We start from the raw sequence: 21757 nt of genomic DNA, 5'->3' as shown, positions 1-21757 counted from the left end.
GAGATAGTAGAGGACAGGGAAGCTTGGCGTGCTGCAGTCCATGGGGACACAAAGAATCAGATATGACTTAGTGACTGAGCAACAACAACATGCAGCCACGAAATTAAAAGACACTTGCTCCTTGGAAGGAAAGCTATGAAAAACCTAGAGAGTGTATTAAAATGCAGAGACATCACTCTGCCATCAAAGATCCATATAGTAAAGCTATGGTTTTCCATAGTCATGTACAGATGTGAGAGTTGGACCATAAAGAAGGCCGAGGGCCAAGCAATTGATGCTTCTGAACTGTGGTGCTGGAGAAGATTCTTGAGAGTTCCTTGGACAGCAAGGAAATCAAACCAGTCGATCCCAAAGGAAATGAATCCCTGAATATTCATTGGAAGGAGACGCTAAAGCTGAGGCTCCAATACTTTGGCCACCTGATATGAAAAGCCGACTCACTGGAAAAGAAGATCCTGATGCTGGGAAAGGTTGAAGGCAGGGTGGCAGAGAATGAGATGATTATATAGCATCACCTCAATGGACATGAATTTGAGCAAACTCTGGGAGATAGTGGAAGACAGAGGAACCTGGAGTGCTACAGTCCATGGGGTTGCAAAGAGCCAGACGCAACTTAGCAACTGAACAACAATCCCTGAACACAGATGCAAAAACCCTCAACAAAACATCAGCAAACCAAATTCAACAAGAATAAAAAGATCATGCACCATGATCAAGTGGGATTTATTCTAACATGCCAAGGACAGTTCAAAATCCATGAATCAGTTAATGTGATATACCACATTATCAAATGGAAGAATACAAATCATATGATCATCCCAATAGGTGCATAAAAAGTATCTGAAAAAAATCCAACATATATCATAAAAACTCTCAACAAAGTGGGCATGGATGGAACATTTGTTGTTGTTTAGTCCTTAAGTCATGTCTGACTATTTTGCAACCCCATGAGCTATAGCCTGCCAAGCTTCTCTCCTCTGTCCATAGGATTTTGCAGGCAAGAATACTGAAATGGGTTACCTTTTCTTTCTCTAAAGATCTTCCCGACCCAGGGATCAAACCCACATCTCCTACATTGAAGGCGAATTCTTCACCTCTGAGCCACAGGGTACTTAAACACTACAAAGGCCACAAGCTCAGAGTTACCATCATACTTGACAGCAAAAAAATTAAAACCTTCCCCCTTAATATCAGGAAGAAGGCTCCCACTCTTGCCACTCTTATTCAGCAGAGTATGGAAAGTCCTAGCCAGAGCAATCAGGTGGAAAAAGAAATAAAGGCATCCAAATTGGAAAGGAAAAAATAAAACTATCATTATTTGCAGACAACATGATGTTATATACAGAGAAAACCCTAGACCATATGATACAACCATTTCAATTTAAGTACATACCCAAAAGATTTGAAAGCAGGAACTCAAACAGATACATGTACACCAACATTCACTGCATCATTCACTACAGCCAAAGGTTAAAACAAATGTCCATCAACAGACAAATGGGTAAACAAAACGTGTGACAAAGACACAATGGCATATTAGGCATGAAGGAAAGGAATGCAGTCCTGACACAGGCTAGAACATGGATGAACACTGCATTGCTAAGTGAAATAAGCCAGACCCAGAAGGACAAATATTTGGTTCCATTTATATGAGGTTCTTGAGAAGTCAAACTCAGAGAGACAGAAGTAGAACAGAGGATAGATACTGGGGCTTGGAGCAGGGGAGATGGAAGATGAGGAGTTACTATTCAATGGGTACAGAGTTCCTGTCTGGGTCAATAAAAAGTTCTGGCAATAGACAGAGGAGATGGTTACATAACACCGTCAATATATTTAATACCACTGAATTCTATACTTAGAAATGGGTTAAATGGTAAATTTTATGTTCACCATCTACATTTCTGTGGTGAATTTTAAAACAATTCAAAAAAACTTGAAGGACGACAAATAACAACAACAAAAAAGACAGTAACAGTCTTCACTGTGTAACATGCACTAGCACATTCGTTCTACATCTGGAGACAAATTTCAATGTGCGCATTCCCCGAGCACAGAGATATCTGTGGACCACAAGGATGGACCTTTCCTTCCTCACCTGAGGCTGGGCTTAAGAAGCATCCAGAGACTTTTCAGTGGGTCATTCGTCGCACCTTCTAAGGCTGCCCTGTCCCCACAGTATGCTGCATCCTAACCTGTGTCATACACTGTACCAGGGTCTAGGTCAGGGACCCTATGTTGAGCCCTTGGGAAGCTGTCTAAGCATCTACTACTTGGAAGAAGAGCAAAACAGTGCAAACTTCGACTTCAGAACTTCTCAGAAAATCAGTACGCCTACAAAAGTACTGATCAACCTTTCCACTTGTATTAATATCATGGCAGTACAGTTACAGTGTAGTGGCCACATTTACAACTTTCATTAAAAACCCTCCTTGCTTGTGGTCTGACTACAGGCCTTGGCCGATTTCCTTCAAGCCCCAGACTTGTGATGCTGTGCTTAATACTCTAGTTAATTTTAAAGGCCTCTGGAATAAGCGGAAGACACGAGGCTATAAAAGGATCCGGGATGAGACAAACACCTTACACCATTATGCTCATTATGCCACACACAGACACACTGACCTGCATCCTGAAGGGACGGCTCCTGTCAAACCTCCGAGAACACAGAGCAGACTGGATGGCATGAGGCCTTCCCTGATCACCGGCTGGGCTGGGGAGAGACTAGAGAGGGAGTGAGGTCTGCCTGTGAGCCTGGCAGGCTTCACGCCTTTACAAACAAGCTGACAAACCAAGGAGAGAAGTTCCTTCATGTAATAAATAGAAAAGGAATTATTTAGAGCTTAAATTTAAAAAACAGATACCATTTTACTGCTGTTGTTTCTGATTTTAAAATTCACAAGTGACCTCAGACACTGCCATGTATATACTTCAATGAACACTTTTTAAAATGAGTTTTCTTTAGATCTTTAGATGCAAAAAAAAATGAAGATTCCGTGTTTTCCCCTTGACCTTCACAAGAAAAGTAGAAATATTAGAAAGGCTAGTCACTCCTGAAAATTGGCCTTAAGTACTTTTCCTGTAATATACATTCAAAATACGTATTTTGCATGTTTCTTTCTGAAGGAGTTTTCGTAAGAACCCTTGCTATCTTTAGCACTTTAAAATTAGGAGGAAAAAAAAATATCCTTCTTAATCACATTCATCTACTAATTAGCTAAACTACATGACAGTCACGGGCTTGGCCCAGTTCCATTTTTCTCTATATGCCACCGATCCCATTTTTGGCAGGAAAAAGATCCTGCATTTCTAGAGACAGCACAACTAATTACAACTAGTTTATCTCTCATTACCTTATCAAGCAAATAACCCAAATGAAAATGATACTATGCTAGAAAAAGAACAAAAACACAACGTCCTCAATTTTATTTGCCAGTCATCAGGGCCCACAGCACCACACAGCACAGATGGACCAATGTCTGCCTCCGTGAATTTTAAATTGCCTTTTACAAATTTTCTCTGCTTTTGATGAGCCAGGTTCCACAATATGTCAGCTTGTGAAATTCAAGCAACTGTGTATATATATAAGCTCCTTCATTCAGACTCAGCCATAAACTGCACAAAGCCTGTAAGATCTGCTTAAAAGAAAATGAAGTTATTCCAAACTGCCATGCACACAGAAACAGCATACGCATGTGCTTGGGGCTGCCGCGGGAAAGGACGCTAGCCTGTGTTTTTGCACCTGCAGAACTCCCAGAGCCCACGGGCCTGCAGCGTCATCCTGATGGACCTAGCACATGCTGCCGTGACTCTAAGGAGTGACAGAGGGGACTCTGCTCACACATCACAGCACCACGAGAAACAGAGAGCACCCTTCTCTGTTATCTGCCAGAGGCCCAGACACAGTTGAGAAGGACACACACCTGTGCACATCATTTAAAGAACTTCAAGCAACTGTGCGAAGGCCCATGCCATGATAATCTCATATGAAAAACTGGATCCCTGAGTTTATAGCCAAAGGGCCCAGAACAATGTAAGGAGAGTTTTTTCTCCAGCCACGTATATGCACTGTAATATGCAACTTCCTAATACCAAGTTTATAATACTTCAGAAAACAACAGTTATAGCACATCAATGACTCTGCTGGCTTTATTTACTCAAAAACAAAAGAGGCAAAAAAAAATACAGAACTATAATGTCCAATGTCATCTGAAATAACAAGTTCACCAAAAGGTAGAAAGGTAAACGTGAACTGGGGGGATTAATTGCAATCATTAGAGAGAATGAATTGTTTTTCAAAAAATGTATCTCAGGAAAATGCTGACCAATGGGGTAGGTGGTTATTTAACCTCCCACTTTTAGGGGGAGCCAACAGGTCTCAGAGTCTCCTGGGCAGCAGGAGCCGCTCTGAGAAGGCCCTCTTCTGGCTGCAGCTGACATGGGCCTTTCTGGAAGGACAGATCCTTCCTCAGGCTCCCCTTTTGGCAAGGTTAACCAATCACCCACAAGAATTTTTACTTCCAAGAGGAAGTCCTGTAGATACATATCAATTCACACCCACCGCTAGTCATCACATCTGCATGTGTAACATGGCACACGGCTGGTGACTTTGGAGGACAAAGTGGGGACCCAGGGAGGAGATGGTGTATGAGCACCCCTACACATCACGCTCCAGAGCACGCAGGTCCTCCAGGAGCTCCTGGGCCACGGTCTGCAGGTGGGGGTTGCGGCTCTTGGCCATAGCCAGGATGCGCTGCAGGGGCAAGGAGCTCCGGAACTCAGAGGCTGACCTGGAGAAGACTTCTGGCTCCAGCACCACAGACTGGACGAGGCGCAGCACGTGGAGACACACCTCTGCATCGGGATCTGAGGAAGAGGCAATGCTCCGGTTAGAATAAAACCTTCCACAGGGACCCTGGGCAGAAGCCACCCTCAGGGCTTCCTGGTCTTTTGGAATGATGGATTGGACAGTTTACTCAACTATGAACTGACCCAAAACAGTGTCACTTCTTGACGTTAAAGCTGAGCTCACGAAGGCACGTGAAAACATCTTCTACTTAGTAATGTTCCACCTTCAACTATTATTCACAATCATGTAATTTTGAAATGCTGAACTAAAAATATGAGGGTTTTTCATGTAGTCTGCTGTAATTCTGTCCACTTATATGAGTGCTTTAAAGGTATTACTTCACTTTCACTCCAAGTTCAGCAAACCCGAGAGACCACATACTGACGAGGCATCCCTCAGGCCACTGAGCTCTGCAAAGTCACGGCTGCAACACTCAAGCTGCCTTCTGTTTTCCATGGGAGGCTCCCTGGAGTTACAGAGCCAGCAGCCACGGACCACAGCAGGCACGTAGAAGCAGCTGGACCGAAACAAGAGCCCCAAGCAAGCTGTAACCCTGACCACCACGGATACCCTTCTCCTTACCACGGCTCTCCACTGGGAATGTTAAACATGCCACGGAGTCATTTCTTCATTAGACTCTGTAATAGGAACCAGACTCAAAATCTGTACCTCTTTCCTAGCACTACACTTTAAAAACCTTTAAGCTTAAGTGGACTGAAGAGAGTAGACTAAACAAGCGCTCAGTGGGCACTGCCACGGCACATGCATGCACACACACACACACACGCACGCGCGCGCGCACACACACACACACACGAGCTCTTCTGTACTGAACAAAAGCACCAAGACACACGGAGACTGCTGTGCTGGGAGGCAGAAACCCCCCTGGGTCCAGACCGTGAAATCCTCCTGTCTGGGGGGACGGGAAGGAAACTCTCTGGCACAAAAACAACCAAAGACACAAGCAGAGTGGCTGACATAGGAAGGAAGACAGGATCTCTGTGAAGGCACCCCCTCGGATAGAGGCGCAAGAGGGAGCTCCCCACACTCACCCCACGACCTGCAGTGGCCCAGCAAACACCCAGCAGCCAAGGAGAACAGTCTATGGCAGGAAGCAAAACCATGGAAGGTGATCCCTCTGAGACACAGACCAAAGGGAAGGCCCTCAGCTGAGGGTGGAGATTGCTCTGGCCACTCAGTCCGCACCGTCAGCACAGGAAGGAGATGTTCTGAAAGCAGCAGTGCAGAGGTAACCACAGCAACAAACCCCAAGCCCAGCCCAGCCCCGACATCACCATCCCAGCAGAATAAGACCTGTAAACACTTTACCTCGTTCTCTCCTGCAGAGGTTGGCATGCAGGCCAAAGTCAGCCCATGTGTCCGCACAGGCTGTGAGCTAAGGGTGGCTGTTACCTTTTTAAAGGGTTATTTTAAAAGAAAACAAACAGAAAAATAATACACAACAGAAACCACACGTGATTCTCAAAGTTCAAAATAGTTACCAGCAAGCTCATTATAGGAAAAGCCTGCTGACCTCCACTCTACTGCCCTATACACAAGGCCCACCATTCAGTCAGAAATTACAGTGACAAAGCAAGGGAAATAAAACTCCACTGAAGTAATAATCAACAGAACCAGACTCAGAGATAACCTAGATGTAGAAACAATTAGAAAAGGAATTTGAAATAAATATGATCAAGAGATGGGTAAACACTGTTTTAGGGTTCTTGCAGTATACCTGAAGCAGTATAATATTTTATTTAAAGACTTTTAATGTTTTAATTTAAAATCAACTGATTAATTAATACAATTAATAATAATTCAGTTCAATTTAGTTCAGTCACTCAGTCATGTCTGACTCTTCGGAACGCCATGACTGCAGCATGCCAGGCTTCCCCGTCCATCACCAACTTCTGGAGCTTGCTCAAACTCATGTCCATTGAGTTGGTGATGCCATCCAACCATCTCATCCTCTGTTGTCCCCTTCTCCTCCTGCCCTCAGTCTTTCATTTCCTAGCTTCAGGGTCTTTTCCAGTGAGTCAGTTCTTCACATCAGGTGGCCAAAGTACTGGAGCTTCAGCTTGAACATCAGTTTTTCCAATAAATATTCAAGACTGATTTCCTTTAGGATTGACTGGTTTGATCTCCTTGCAATCCAAGGAACTCTTAAGAGTTGTCTCCAGCACCACAGTTTGAAAGCATCAATTCTTTGGTGCTCAGCCTTCTTTATGGTCCAACTCTCACATCCATACATGACTACCAGAAAAACCATAGCTTTGACTATATGGACCTTTGCCGGCAAAGTGATATCTCTGCTTTTGAATACACTGTCTAGGTTTGTCACAGCTTTTCGTCCAAGCAGCGAGTGCCTTTTAATGTCATGGCTGCAATCACCATCTGCAGTGATTTTTTTTTTTTTTTTCAACAGATTGTCCTATTTATTAAAACACAAAACTATTATATGTACTTTCTACATTTTCTTTTTTTTTTTTTGGGAATTTTATTTATTTATTTATTTTTTAATTATTTTTTTTTTCCAGTGGGTTTTGTCATACATTGATATGAATCAGCCATGGATTTACATGTATTCCCAATCCCGATCCCCCCTCCCACCTCCCTCTCCACCCGATTCCTCTGGGTCTTCCCAGTGCACCAGGCCGGAGCACTTGTCTCATGCATCCCACCTGGGCTGGTGATCTGTTTCACCATAGATAGTATACATGCTGTTCTTTTGAAATATCCCACCCTCACATTCTCCCACAAAGTTCAAAAGTCTGTTCTGTATTTCTGTGTCTCTTTTTCTGTTTTGCATATAGGGTTATCGTTATCACCTTTCTAAATTCCATATATATGTGTTAGTATGCTGTAATGTTCTTTATCTTTCTGGCTTACTTCACTCTGTATAATGGGCTCCAGCTTCATCCATCTCATTAGGACTGGTTCAAATGAATTCTTTTTAATGGCTGAGTAATATTCCATGGTGTATATGTACCACAGCTTCCTTATCCATTCATCTGCTGATGGGCATCTAGGTTGCTTCCATGTCCTGGCTATTATAAACAGTGCTGCGATGAACATTGGGGTGCACGTGTCTCTTTCAGATCTGGTTTCCTCAGTGTGTATGCCCAGAAGTGGGATTGCTGGGTCATATGGCAGTTCTGTTTCCAGTTTTTTAAGAAATCTCCACACTGTTTTCCATAGCGGCTGTACTAGTTTGCATTCCCACCAACAGTGTAAGAGGGTTCCCTTTTCTCCACACCCTCTCCAGCATTTATTGCTTGTAGACTTTTGGATTGCAGTGATTTTGGAGCCCAAGAAAATAAAGTCTCTGTTTCCATTGCTTCCCCATCTATTTGCCCTAAAGTGATGGGACGAGATGCCATGATCTTTGCTTTTTGAATGCTGAGTTTTAAGCCAGTTTTTTTCACTTTCTTTCACCTCATCAAGAAGCTCTTTAGTTCCTCTTCCCTTTCTGCCATTAACGTGGCATATTAGATATGATAGATAACTAATTATAAATTAATTCACAATTAGAGTTGGGAACTTTAATACTTTTATTTCCATTACTGATTTTAAAAAAGGAAGAAAATCAGTGAAGATACAGAATCCCTTAACAACAGTATCAACCAATTTGACCAAATATGCATTCAAAAGAATTCAAAGTACATTCTGCGATCACAAAGAATTAAGTTAGAAATACAGAAATACATAATAAATAACAGAAAATAAGTGAAAAAAATCTCCAAATATTTAGAATTTTTTCTAAATAACCTGTGGATCAAGAAGAAGTCATAAGGCTCCCTCCAGCCCCTCAGCCAGGCCCTCTCCCCACCCAGCCGCAGGCTCCCCTCCAGCCCCTCAGCCAGGCCCTCTCCCCACCCAGCCGCAGGCTCCCCTCCAGCCCCTCAGCCAGGCCCTCTCCCCACCCAGCCGCAGGCTCCCCTCCAGCCCCTCAGCCAGGCCCTCTCCCCACCCAGCCGCAGGCTCCCCTCCAGCCCCTCAGCCAGGCCCTCTCCCCACCCAGCCGCAGGCTCCCCTCCAGCCCCTCAGCCAGGCCCTCTCCCCACCCAGCCGCAGGCTCCCCTCCAGCCCCTCAGCCAGGCCCTCTCCCCACCCAGCCGCAGGCTCCCCTCCAGCCCCTCAGCCAGGCCCTCTCCCCACCCAGCCGCAGGCTCCCCTCCAGCCCCTCAGCCAGGCCCTCTCCCCACCCAGCCGCAGGCTCCCCTCCAGCCCCTCAGCCAGGCCCTCTCCCCACCCAGCCGCAGGCTCCCCTCCAGCCCCTCAGCCAGGCCCTCTCCCCACCCAGCCGCAGGCTCCCCTCCAGCCCCTCAGCCAGGCCGGCAGGCTCTCCCACTGCTGCTCAGCTTACAGTGTCACAGGAGCTGCAGGACACCGTGCTCTCCGGGCTCTCCTCCCCATCGTCCTGCCTCATCATGGGCCCTCTCCTTGCTTCCTCCTCCTCCTTTCCCTCCTGCTCTGAAAACGCTGGTGCAGCCCAGGCCCAGCCTCAGGCCCTCCCACTCCCTGGATGACGTCCACTGCTGCAGCCGCACAGGCACCCTCCACCATGACGGCTCACAGGGTGGCCTCCAGCCCCAGCCTCTGCGTGACTCAGCTCACAAATCCAACTGTGCCCTTCACATCTCCCTTTGAACATGAAACAGGCCTCCCGAATTTAACATGAGAAGAATTACTGTTTCTCCCCATCAGGGATAAGTTTGTTGTTCGGTCACTCAGTTGTGCCTGACTCTTTGCGACCCCATGGACTGTTGTGTCCGACTCTTTGCAACCCCATGGGCTGCTGTGTCTGACTCTTTGCAACCCCATGGACTGTCGCTCACCAGGCTCCTCCGTCCATGGCATTTTCCAGGCAAGAATACTGGAGTGGGTTGCCATTTCCTTCTTCAGGGGATCTTCCCAACCCAGGGATCAAGCCTACATCTCCTGCATTGCAGGCGGACTCTTTACCATTGAGCCACCAGGGAAGCCCAGGGACCAACTACTCAGCCCCAAACCTAAGCATCAACCCGGCTTCCCCTTCCTCATATTCCCGTCCCTTCAAGATGGATCTTGAATCCAGTCACGTCAATCACTGTTACCACTCCTGCTATCCCCAGACTCCCACTGCCTTCTCACCCACACCCCGCACCTGCCCCCTGTTCCCCTCGCAGCAGCCCGATGGAGCCTGGAGACAGCCCTTCAGCCCGGGGCCACCCCTGCTCTGCCATCACAGGCCACTCCAGCCCAACGGGTTCCCTGACCTCCCCTCCTGGCATTGCCCCACGCCTCAGTACCACACCGCTGCTTCATCCCCATGTTCTCACAGACCATGGCCACTGCACAGCCCTCCCACGGCACCCCTCACCACAGAGCTCTGATGGCTTCTCCTCCACCTCACTCAGGTCCCCACTGCCCACAGAGCAGCCCCACTTGGCCCCCGGAGCCCTCACATCACCCTGTCTTTACTGTGCTAGAAGATTTCCACCACTCTGCTGGTCGTCAGGTCTCCCCAGCTGAACGTAAGCTCCATGAGGGGAAGAGCTTGGCCTGGTCACTTCTGAACCTCCAGTTTCCCAGGCAGGATTGGCGCTCAAGGACACCTGTAAGGCAGACGCTGCTCAAGCGCTCCTGCCCGTGGTGTCCGCCACCCTCGGGGCAGAGGATGCCCCTCCCAACTCAGCAGTGAAGTCTGCAGAGGAGATGCCAAGCGCAGCAGTGTACTTTGTGAGAGACTAAAGAAGTACAGTCTCGAGTCTCTACTCTCTTACCTAGTTAGGGATTTTTTTTTCCAGTAAAGTAGTTGCAGGCCACTAACAAGTAACAGATGAGAAAATACAAATACAAGTCTGTTGGTAATATTCGCCATGATACCCTAAGGAAGGAATGATCAGTCTTGGGGGGTGGGACATCTGAAAAGGTTCCCCTAGAGAGTGCTTTCAAGTTGGATTTTGAAGATCTGGGAACATAAAGCATCTAATCATTTATCCTATTTCTCATTTCTTCTTTCCAAAATCCAGAAAGATGTTATAATATCAACCTTTACCAATTACAGGATGTGAGCATCTTGGCTCCTTCCATCAGCTCATCTGCTTCTGGATTGCCCTCCAGCACAGACTCTGCACTGCCCTCTTTCCAAATCACTTCTCAACTTTCTCCATATTCTCAACACAATACTTCAGACAACAGATCACACACAGAGGGAAGTGGGAAAAGATCACCTTGCCCAGCTAGGAACCTGCTCCTTCTCTAAAACACACTTGCACAGCAGATGGGTCAGCTCTGACACACACGCAGAGCCTGACTCACATCCAAATTAGTCCCAATTCAACACATGTCAAAACACATTAAAATAAGCAGATGTCAGTAACCATATCAGAAGTATGGCCGGAAAACACAGAATTCTCAGAATAGTGTATCATCTCTTAAATGGAGGTAATGCACAATTTTCACATCTCAAATTAAATGTGGGTTTAAACGATAACAACAGCATGGCCCAGGAGAGAACACACAGGCTTAGGCCGGGGAGTGTGGAGTCAGAGGGCAGGATACGACCAGCACACAGGGCACCTTGCTAACTGCCCGGCCTTGGCCAGGAAGGACTTTCACTCTCTGAGTCTCGGCCCCAGGACACACGCCCATCCCAGAGGGTTTGAGAGGCATGTGAGATAACACATATAAGCGCGTGCTGGGTGGAGCAGGAGCCTGTAAACGTGGCTGCTAGACTCTGACTGGCTGCCGTGCTGCCTCCAGCTGTGACGATTATCACACAACTGTAGCCTATCAGAACTCAAGCATCTTACCTAAAAGAGCTTCTAAGGGTTACCTTTCGGGTTATTTTTCTGGGAAGTTTAGCTTATGGATAGTCCATCTGAAGCAAGAGGGTTTGTGCCAGCAGCGGCTTCTGTTTCTGGAGATGATGCAGCGTGGGGAGAAGCAGTGGCAGGGATGAGAAGACGAGGCTGGGGGCTGGATGCACAGATGGCCTGCTCCCAAGTGCTTCCTGGGGAGAAGTGCAGCCACACCAAACACCCAAGGGAAATAGGAAGCTACCAAATTCACTCCTGCTGACATTTTCTTTGTTGAAATTTTGCCCTCACACAAAGAAGAAAAAAATACTGAAAGAGAAAAAAAAAGCAAAAGGCAGCAGTGACCTGTAGGATAACACCAAACTTGTTAAGAGTCCTGGAAGGAGAGGGGTTGGAAGACATAAATGCACTGTGAAGATACAACGGCCCCAGATATCCAAATGTGAGGTAAACCACAAACCTAGAGAGCTGCACCAAGGCTTGCCTTGTCTGAACACCAGTGACAGAGACTCACAGAAGGGAAAAGAGGAAAAACCACGTGAGGTGGAGGAAAGGTAAGAAGGACAGCAGGCTCCTGGTGAGAACACATGAGGGCCAGAGGGCAGGGACATTTAATACTTTAAATGTCTTTAAAGTAATGAAACTGGGAAGCCCACACCCAACAAGCTATCCTCTGAAAATCATGGCAAATAAACACTTTGTAAGACAAACAGAAATGGAGAGAATTGTACCCCAGGCAGGCCTGCACCCCAAGAAATGGTAAAAGTGCTTTAGGCAGGAGAATGCTACAGGTGGAAACTGAGATCCATACAAAGGAATGGGAGCACCAGGAGTGGGAAATCACACACGCTTTTCTTCCTATCTTTTCAATCTCTTTAAAAGGGAACTGATTAAAGCAAAAATAATAAAAATGTATTTCTAGGTTTTCAACACACGTATGACAATTTTAAGAGAATGGAAGGGGGAAAAGAAGTATACTGTTAACACTGCACATGAGTGGTTGGAAGGTGGACTATGATAAGTTAAATATGTATATCTTACCCATCAGAATAACCACTAAAAGAAATACTTTTTAAAAAGCGAAGTAGCTAATAAACCAGTAATGGAGATAAAATGGAATCAAACAAAACTACTAAATTCATACAAAAAAAGAAAAGTGAAAAAGAACAAAGAACAGATATAACAAGTAGAAAACAAATAGCAAAATGACACTTCAGTTCAGTTCAGTTCTCAGTCATGTCCAACTCTTTGCGACCCCATGAATCGCAGCACGCCAGGCCTCCCTGTCCATCACCAATTCCCCGAGTTTACTCAAACCCATGTTTAACACCTATTTAACACCTACCATATCAGGTGTTGGCCCGAGCACTACTGTGTTTTAATACACACTGAGATTCTTGAGGTAGAAATACCCATTTTGCAGATCAGAAAAGGGAGAGCCTAAAGGGTAAGTTCCCAAGTAGAAGAGTTGGCATTTCTCCAGGTTTAAAGAATCCCAAAATCCATGTTCCTTAAAACATATCAAATTTCCTAACATGAAAACTGATAAATGTAGGAACTAATTACTGGAAGAAGTAATTAAATCTTTTTCTTTTACAAATTAGGAGAGATTCTTATTTTCTAGTACAATATCATACAGCAGATCTACCTAAAAGCAAAGGGGCAGAAAAAAACAGTTTTAAAATTCTTAGTCCTGAGCAGTTATGACAGTCTAGAGTTACGAAAACAGCCACCAACACTGAGAAGGACATACTGCTTCTCAGAGAATATTTCTGTTTTCTCATTCTGTAATAAAATATATATTCATCTTCCTAAAATACACACCAAATTCTGTAACGAATTTCAATTTTTAAGTTAAAGCAATTTTAAACATAATTGCGGGGACAAACATCCTGGGCTTGATAGACCTTGTTTTTAATCTGCCTGCGGTAACAAATAACTCTAAGGACATCAAGAAGATGATCTTTCAGAAGACTGATTAGGCTTGGGCTGTACTCACTGTGTCAAAAGAACCATCACTGTCATCATGAACAAGGAAGCTTGCTGGCGGAGACAAGAGAGGCATTAAGGTGTCTTCGCCCCACCCCCCACTGCATGGGACCTGCAGTTCAAGCAGGAACAAACCACCCTGGTCAAAGAATGCCACCTCTGGTGAGTGTCTGAAACTGACAGACACTGTTGGGTTGTTGGCTACCTCAGTTCAGTTCAGTTCAGTCGCTCAGTCGTGTCTGACTCTTTGCGACACTGTGAATCACAGAACTCCAGGCCTCCCGGTCCATCACAAACTCCCAGAGTTTACTCAAACACATGTCCATCGAGTCAGTGATGCCATCCAACCACCTCATCCTCTGTCGTCCCTTTCTCCTCCTGCCCTCAATCCCTCCCAGCATCAGGGTCTTTTCCAGTGAGTCACCTCTTTGCATAAGGTGGCCAAAGTATTGGAGTTTCAGCTTCAGCATCAGTCCTTCCAATGAGCACCCAGGACTGATCTGCCTTAGGATGGACTGGCTGGATCTCCTTGCAGTCCAAGGGACTCTCAAGAGTCTTCTCCAACACCACAGTTCAAAAGCATCAATTCTTTGGCACTCAGCTTTCTTCACAGTCCAACTCTCACATCCATACATGACCACTGGAAAAACCATAGCCTTGACTAGACTTCTGTTGGCAAAGTAATGTCTCTACTTTTTAATATGCTATCTAGGTTGGTCATAACTTTCCTTTCAAGGAGTAAGCGTCTTTTAATTTCATGGCTGCAATCACCATCTGCAGTGATTTTGGAACCCAGGAAAATAAAGTCAGCCACTGTTTCCACTGTTTCCCCATCTACTTGTCATGAAGTGATGGGGCCAGATGCCATGATCTTAGTTTTCTGAATGTTGAGCTTTAAGCCAACTTTTTCACTCTCCTCTTTCACTTTCATCAAGAGGCTAATTAGTTCCTCTTCACTTTCTGCCATAAGGGTGGTGTCATCTGCATATCTGAGGTTATTGATATTTCTCCCGGCAATCTTGATTCCAGCTTGTGCTTCTCCCAGGCCAGCGTTTCTCATGATGTACTCTGCACATAAGTTAAATGGCAGGGTGACAATATGCAGCCTTATTAAAATAAACTAATACTAATCCCTGGTGGCTCAGACAGTAAAGAACCCACCTGCGATGCAGGAGATCCGGGTTTGCTCCCTGAGTCAGGAAGAGTCCCTGGAGGAGGGCATGGCAATCCACTCCATTATTCTTGCTTGGAGAATTTCATGGACAGACCATGGGGTCCCAAAGAGTCGGATACAACTCAACAACTCTCAGTCGGTCAATACTAATCAAGAGAGAGATACAGGGGCTATACTAACCTCAAGTAAAGTAGCACTCAGAGGAAGGACTATTACCAGGGATAAGGAAGGACATTTTGAAATGATTAAAAGAAAAGTCTATTAACAGGACATAACCATCATAAACATTCACGTACTGAATAAGAGAGCTTCAAAACACATGAAGTAAAAACTGACAGCACTGAAAGGAAAAATAAATCCACAGTGATGGTCAAAGATTTCAATATTCTTCTCTTGATAACCGATAAAAAAGTAAAAAATCAGTAAGGATATAGAACACTAAACAACATACCAACCAACCTGAAAGTTGCTGCTGTTGTTACTAACATTTATAAAACACCCCACCCAAAAACAATAATATACACAATCTTTTTCAAGTGTGGTGGAACATTTCGAAGATAGACCACATCTGGCACTAAAAGACAAGTCTCAATAAATAAAAAAGGACTGGAATCATACATGTATGTTCTCTTACCACAGCAGAATTAAATTGCAAATCTATACCAGAAACACATCTAGAAAATCTCCAAATATTTGGAAATGTCAACTTAGCTTAGAACACGCACCATACAGCAAACATACTGAAGAGTCAGTCGTGTGGCGTCACAACCCCCAGAGTCGGACACCCCTGACCTGCTACACCTCATCCTGCACTCTGTCAGTCAGGCCTAACAGACTTCTGTGTATATTCAAAACTACAGGTGCCTTAGCATTCTCTTCACTGCAGATTACCCAGAAGTCCTCCAGAGGCCACCAGACACCACTGCAGACCCGTGAAGACCCACGAGGTCCTGCAGGCCACATCCCTTCCCTTCACAGCCTCTCCCTCCCATGGGCTCACCCCCTCCCACCCCGCCCCACACCACCACCCTCCACCTCCACCCCAGTCCTCCCACACAGCTTCGTCCCACAGCTCTCCAAGTCTGCCTTCCTGAGGAGTCCAGGACATCTGGACGCTAATCTAATGGCCCTACTCAGAGTCTGGAAAGACCCCTGGTGCAGCTCTCCTCCCCACCTAGGGCAACTCTGAAACCGTCACCAGCCCTGATCTCCTGGCTACTGCCCAGCAGAGAAAGCACAGGTCAGGCCTCAGCCCTCCCCACCTGACTTCCTGGGCCAGCAGCCCGCCTGGTAATCAACAGGCACTCAAAAGTATCTAGAGAATGGATGAGTGAATCTGCAAGTGAGAGATTATGGGGGTGAATGTGCTCTCCAAGCAGGCACCTGCCACACGCCGCATGGGGAAGCAAAGCAGGTTCTGACCGGGGTTCCCCCACTTGCGAGCAGTGACTCCAGAAAAACACACTTTCTGGTGACACAGTTGTGCCCAAGGTGACAGATGGGGCAAACACAACCCTCTCTACACGTGGCTGTGAGAGTCAGCCCTGTGTGCGGTGGGCTCGTGGCTCTGTAAACTGGCTATGTGGTGCATAGCCCAGAGGACACGGGTTCCCCAAGAACTTGTCTATAACGCTCCCCTCTCCAAGTGAGATGAGGGAAACCCACACACTGAGAACGAACAGACTAGGAACCTCAGTAAAAACATGAACAGAGAGCCAGGGACCTTGCAGTAACCTCCAGAGATCAGACCCAAGTTCCCTCCTGCTCCTGACAAGAGCTGACAGAGCTCTGGTCAGGCTGCAGGTGACGGCCGAGCACCATGTGGGGCACAGACCATGTGACTGTAATAGCAGGCACCCTGGCAGACGGACAGGGGGAAACAGGGGCTGGCCAGGTTCCAGCAAAGAGCCAGGGTAAGGAGGGTCCTCACACGGGAGCCGAGCGCCACTGAGGGACGAGTGACCCCAGGCTTCCTGGCTCGTCTGCCCCTACACTCCACGCGTCCTTCCCCTGCTCTCATGCCCATGGTTTCAGGGCAGCTCTGAGGTGGGCAGCTGGGCTTGCGAGGGATTCAGCAACCAGGAAGAAGGTGCTCTGGACGCGGACAAGGGCCTGAGGTCAAGTACTCCCCGAGCCACTGCTGTGTAAGCCCCTCGGGCCCAGCTGGTCTCTGAGTGGACTGCCTCTAGCCAGCCTGCCCTGGAAAACATCACAGTCACCTCACTGTGCCCCTTTAGCCGACGAATCTATGTAGCACTTTAATTCGATAAAAACCAGTCCACCATCCTCTTATCTGGAGAAGGAAATGGCAACCCACGCTGGTGTTCTTGCCTGGAGAATTCCATGGACAAAAGAGCCTGGCGGGCTACAGTCCACAGGGTCACAAAGAGTCGGACATGACTGAGCGACTAACATATCCTCTTATCAGTGAGTCGGCTGCCCCATCCCTCCTGACTCTTCTCAAGACACCAGCAAATCGACAAGTTGGGTGTTTATCTTGGAAGCAACAGTTCTTATCATCTTTTTTAAAATTAAAAAAACCTTCTTCAAATTCTGATAGAAACTGTGAATTAATCCTCTCCAACACCCCCCCACACACACACACAACCCCCCCCTACACACACACCCCACACGTACACACACCCGCCCCCAACACACACACACCCACACATACACCCTTGAAGACCCCAGAGTGCGAGGCTCTCCTCTGCCTCCAGGAGGAAGCTGGCAATCTGCTGGACAGATCCTGGTTTCCCTGCCAGGAGACAGAGGCCCCCTTGGGAATGCCAGGAACAGGCTACCCCAGAGCTGACCAGACTCCCTCCTCTCAGGGAGCGACTAAGGGGCTAGCCTCTTCCACAAGCCTCTTATCCTCATCCATCAGAGGGCAAACAGAATGAAAACCACAATCGCAGAAAACTAACCAAACTGATCACTTGGACCACACCTTTGTCTAACTCAGTGAAACTATGAGCCATGCTGTGCAGGGCCACCCAAGACAGATGCGTCATGGTGGAGAGTTCTGAAAAAATGTCATCCACTGGAGAAGGGAATGGCAAACCACTTCAGTATTCTTGCCTTCAGAACCCCATGAACAATATGAAAAGGTAAAAAGATATGACACTGAAAGATGAACCCCCCAGGTCGGTAGGTACCCAATTTGCTACTGGAGAAGAGTGGAGAAATAACTCTAGAGAGAATGAAGCAGTTGAGCCAAAGCAGAAACAACACCCAGCTGGGGATGTGTCTGGTGGTGAAAGTGAAGTCCAATGCTATAAAGAACAATATTGCGTAGGAACATGGAATGTTAGGCCCATGAATCAAGATAAATCGGATGTGGTCAAGCAAAAGATGGCAAGAGTGAACATAAACATTTTAGCAATTTGTGAACTAAAATGAGTGAAATTTTAGTTCACTAAAATGAATGTGAGAATTTAATTCAGATGACCATTATATCTACTACTGTGGGCAAGAATCCCTTCAAAGAAATGGAGTAGCTCTCATAGTCAACAAAAGAGTCCAAAATGCAGTAATTGGGTACAATCTCAAAAATGACAGCATGATCTCTGTTCACTTCCAAGGCAAACCATTCAATATCACCGTAATCCAAGTCTATGTTCCAACCACTAATGCTGAAGAAGCTGAAGTTGAATAGTTCTATGAAGACCTACAAGATCTTCTAGAACTAACACCCAAAAAAGATGTCCTTTCCATTATAGGAGACTGGGATGCAAAGTAGGAAGTCAAGAGATACCTGGAGTAACAGGCAAGTTTGGCCTTGGAGTACAGAATGAAGCAGGGTAAAGGCAAACCAAGTTTTGCCAAGAGAACACACACTGGTCATAGCAAACAACCTCTTTCAGCCACACAAGAGACAACTCTACACACGGACATCACCAGATGGTCAATACCAAAATCAGACTGATTATATTCTTTGCAGCCAAAGATGGAGATGCTTTATACAGTCAGCAAAAACAAGACTGGAAGCTGGCTATGGCTCAGATCATGAACTCCTTATTGCAAAATTCAGACTTAAATTGAAGAAAGTAGGGAAAACCACTAGGCCATTCAGGGAGTGTGTGTGTATGTGTGTGTGTGTGTATGTGTGTGTGTTAGTCACTCAGTTGTGTCCAACTCTTTGTGACCCCAGGGACTATAACCTGCCAGGCTCCTCTGTCCATGAAATTCTCCAGGCAAGAATACTAGAGTGGGTAGCCATTTTCTTCTCCAGGGGATCTTCCCGACTCAGGGATGTAACCTGGGCTTCCCGCATTGCAGACAAACTCTTTATGGTCTGAGCCACCAAGGAAGCCCATTCAGGTATGACCTAAATCAAATACCTTACAATTATACAGTGGAAGTGACAAATAGAGTCAAGGGATTAGATCTGATTATACACTGCCTAAAGAACTATGGATGGAAATTCATAACATTATACAGGACACAGTGATCAAAACCATCCCCAAGTAAAAGAAATGCAAAGAGGCAAAATGGTTGTCTCAGGAGGCCTTACAAATAGCTGAGAATAGAAGAGAGGCTAAAGGCAAAGGAGATAAGGAAATATATACCCATCTGAATCCAGAGTTCCACAGAATAGCAAGGAGAGACAGGAAAGACTTCCTGAGTGAACAATAAAGAGCTAGAGGAAAACAATAGAATGGGAAAGACTATCGATCTCTTCAAGAAAATTAGAGACATCAAGGGAACATTTCATGCAGAGATGGGCATGATAAAGGACAGAAAAAGTATGGACCTAACAGAAGCAGAAGATATTAATAGGAGGTGGGAAAAATACACAGAAGAACTATACAAAAAAGATCTTAATGACCTGGATGGGTCACCTATAGCCAGACATCCTGGAATGTGAAGTCAAGTAGACCTTAGGAAGCATCACTATGAACAAAGCTAGCGGAGGTGATGGAATTCCAGCAGAGCTACTTCAAATATTAAAAGATGATGCCATTAAAGTGCTGCACTTCATATACAAGAAAATTTGTGGCCACAGGACTGGGAAAGATCAGTTTTTATTCCAATCTCAAAGAAGGGCAATGCCAAAGAATGCTCAGACTACTGCACAGTTGCACTCATTTCACATGCTACCAAGGTTATGCTCAAAATCCTTCAAAGCTAGGCTTCAGCAGTACACGAACCAAGAACTTCCAGATGTACAAGATGGATTTAGAAAAAGTAGAGGAACCAAAGATCAAATTGCCAACATCTGCTGGGTCATAGAAAAAGCATGAGAATTCCAGAAAAACATCTACTTTTGCTTCACTGACTACACTAGAGCCTTTGACTGTATGGATCACAACAAACTGTGGAAAATTCTTCAACAGATGGGAATACCAGACCACCTTACATGCCTCCTGAGAAATCGCTATGCAGATCAAGAAGCAACAGTCATAACCAGACATGGAACAACAGACTGGTTCCAAACTGGGAAAGGACTACATCAAGGCTATATACTGTCACCCTGCTTGTTTAACATATACGCAGAGTACATCATGTGAAATGCCGGGATGGATGAAACACAAGCTGGAATCAAGATTGCTGGGAGAAGTATCAATAACCTCAGATATGTAGATGACACCACCCTTACGGCAGAAAGCAAAGAGGAACTAAAGAGCCTCTTGATGAAGGTGAAAGATGAGAGTGGAAAAAGCTGGCTTAAAAAAAAAAAAAAAAAAAAGCTGGCTTAAAACTCAACATTCAAAAAACTAAGATTATGGCAGCTGATTCCATCACTTCATGGCAAATAGGTGGGGAAAATGTGGAAACAGTGTCAGATTTCATTTTCTTGGGTTCCAAAACCACTGCAGATGATGACTGCAGTCATGAAATTAAAAGACGCTTGCTCCTTGGAAGAAAAGCTATGACAAACCTAGACAGCATATTAAAAAGTTAGAGACATTACTTTGACGACAAAGGCCCTTATAATCAAAGCTATGGTTTTGCCAGCAGTCATGTATTCATGTGAGAGTTGGACAATAAAGAAGGCTGAATGCTGAAGAATTGATGCTTTTGAATTGTGGTGTTGGAGAAGACTCTTGAGAGTCCCTTGGACTGCAAGGAGATCAAACCAATCAATCCTAAAGGAAATCAACCCCGAATATTCATTGGAAGGACTAATGCCGAAGCTGAAGTGCCAATACTTTGGCCACCTGATGAGAAGAGCTGACTCATTAGAAAAGACCCTGATTCTGGGAAAGACTGAGGGCAGGAGGAGAAGGGGACAACAGAGGATGAGATGGTTGGATGGCATCATTAACTCAATGAACATGAGTTTCAGCAAACTCCAGGAGATGGTAAAGGACGAAGGACAGGGAAGTCTGGCGTGCTGCAGCCCATGGGGTCACAAAGAGTCGGACATGACTGAGCAACTGAAGAACAGAATAAGGGGCTGGCAGGACCAGCCAGAGACATACAGGATCTGGGTGTCCCGCTCCGCTGCTCCTCCAGGACTGAGGAGCCCCGTGCACCGGGTGATCCAAGCGCAGGAGCCACCAGAGGGCTTCCCGCCCCTTCCTCACTTCTAGTGAAGTTCTCACTTCGCTTTTAAAACAGCCTGTTATTTTCTTTCTGACTTAAGAATCAGACTAAAATGTTTGGACCTCTGAGGTTTAGCAGTTTTCAAATGCTACAGTGTTTATATCACAGTCCTGGTAGTAGGCGTTCAGCTACTGACAGAGGTCAGAGCATATGAAAACACAATGCATTCTCAGACCCACAAGGACCTCATCATGCAGGGCTGTGGAACCCTCCCTGTACACTAAGAATCAGAGCAACTTTCAGAGTGCATTTCCATAGAGAAGCCGTGACCTGTGAGAATGCCATCTTTCACCTGGGCTCTCAGGCCAGCTTCAGGAGTCAAGAAAGCGTTGACCTCTCCAGTCGTGAGATGGGATCTCTACACGTGCCATGGGACTACGGGTAGAACTGACCACC

The 21757-nt window shown here is 45.9% G+C and overlaps 1 protein-coding gene across 2 annotated transcripts in view; it reads right to left on the bottom strand.

The window, feature by feature from the left end:
• Window positions 1-4115: 4115 nt before the first annotated feature.
• Window positions 4116-21757, bottom strand: part of LOC122675719 (heat shock transcription factor 2 binding protein) — a 79397-nt gene continuing 61755 nt past the window's right edge. For both annotated transcript variants that reach the window (XM_043874740.1, XM_043874741.1), the window contains exon 9: window positions 4116-4860. In XM_043874740.1, the coding sequence (XP_043730675.1) occupies window positions 4652-4860 (209 nt within the window). In that variant the 3' untranslated portion in view covers window positions 4116-4651. The remainder of the gene's footprint in view (window positions 4861-21757) is intronic.

This window comes from Cervus elaphus, chromosome 19 (genome assembly GCF_910594005.1).
Source record: "Cervus elaphus chromosome 19, mCerEla1.1, whole genome shotgun sequence".
NCBI classification, from domain to species: domain Eukaryota; kingdom Metazoa; phylum Chordata; class Mammalia; order Artiodactyla; family Cervidae; genus Cervus; species Cervus elaphus.
Note: the sequence above shows the minus strand (reverse complement) of the source record. Positions and strands in the feature narration are given on the sequence as shown.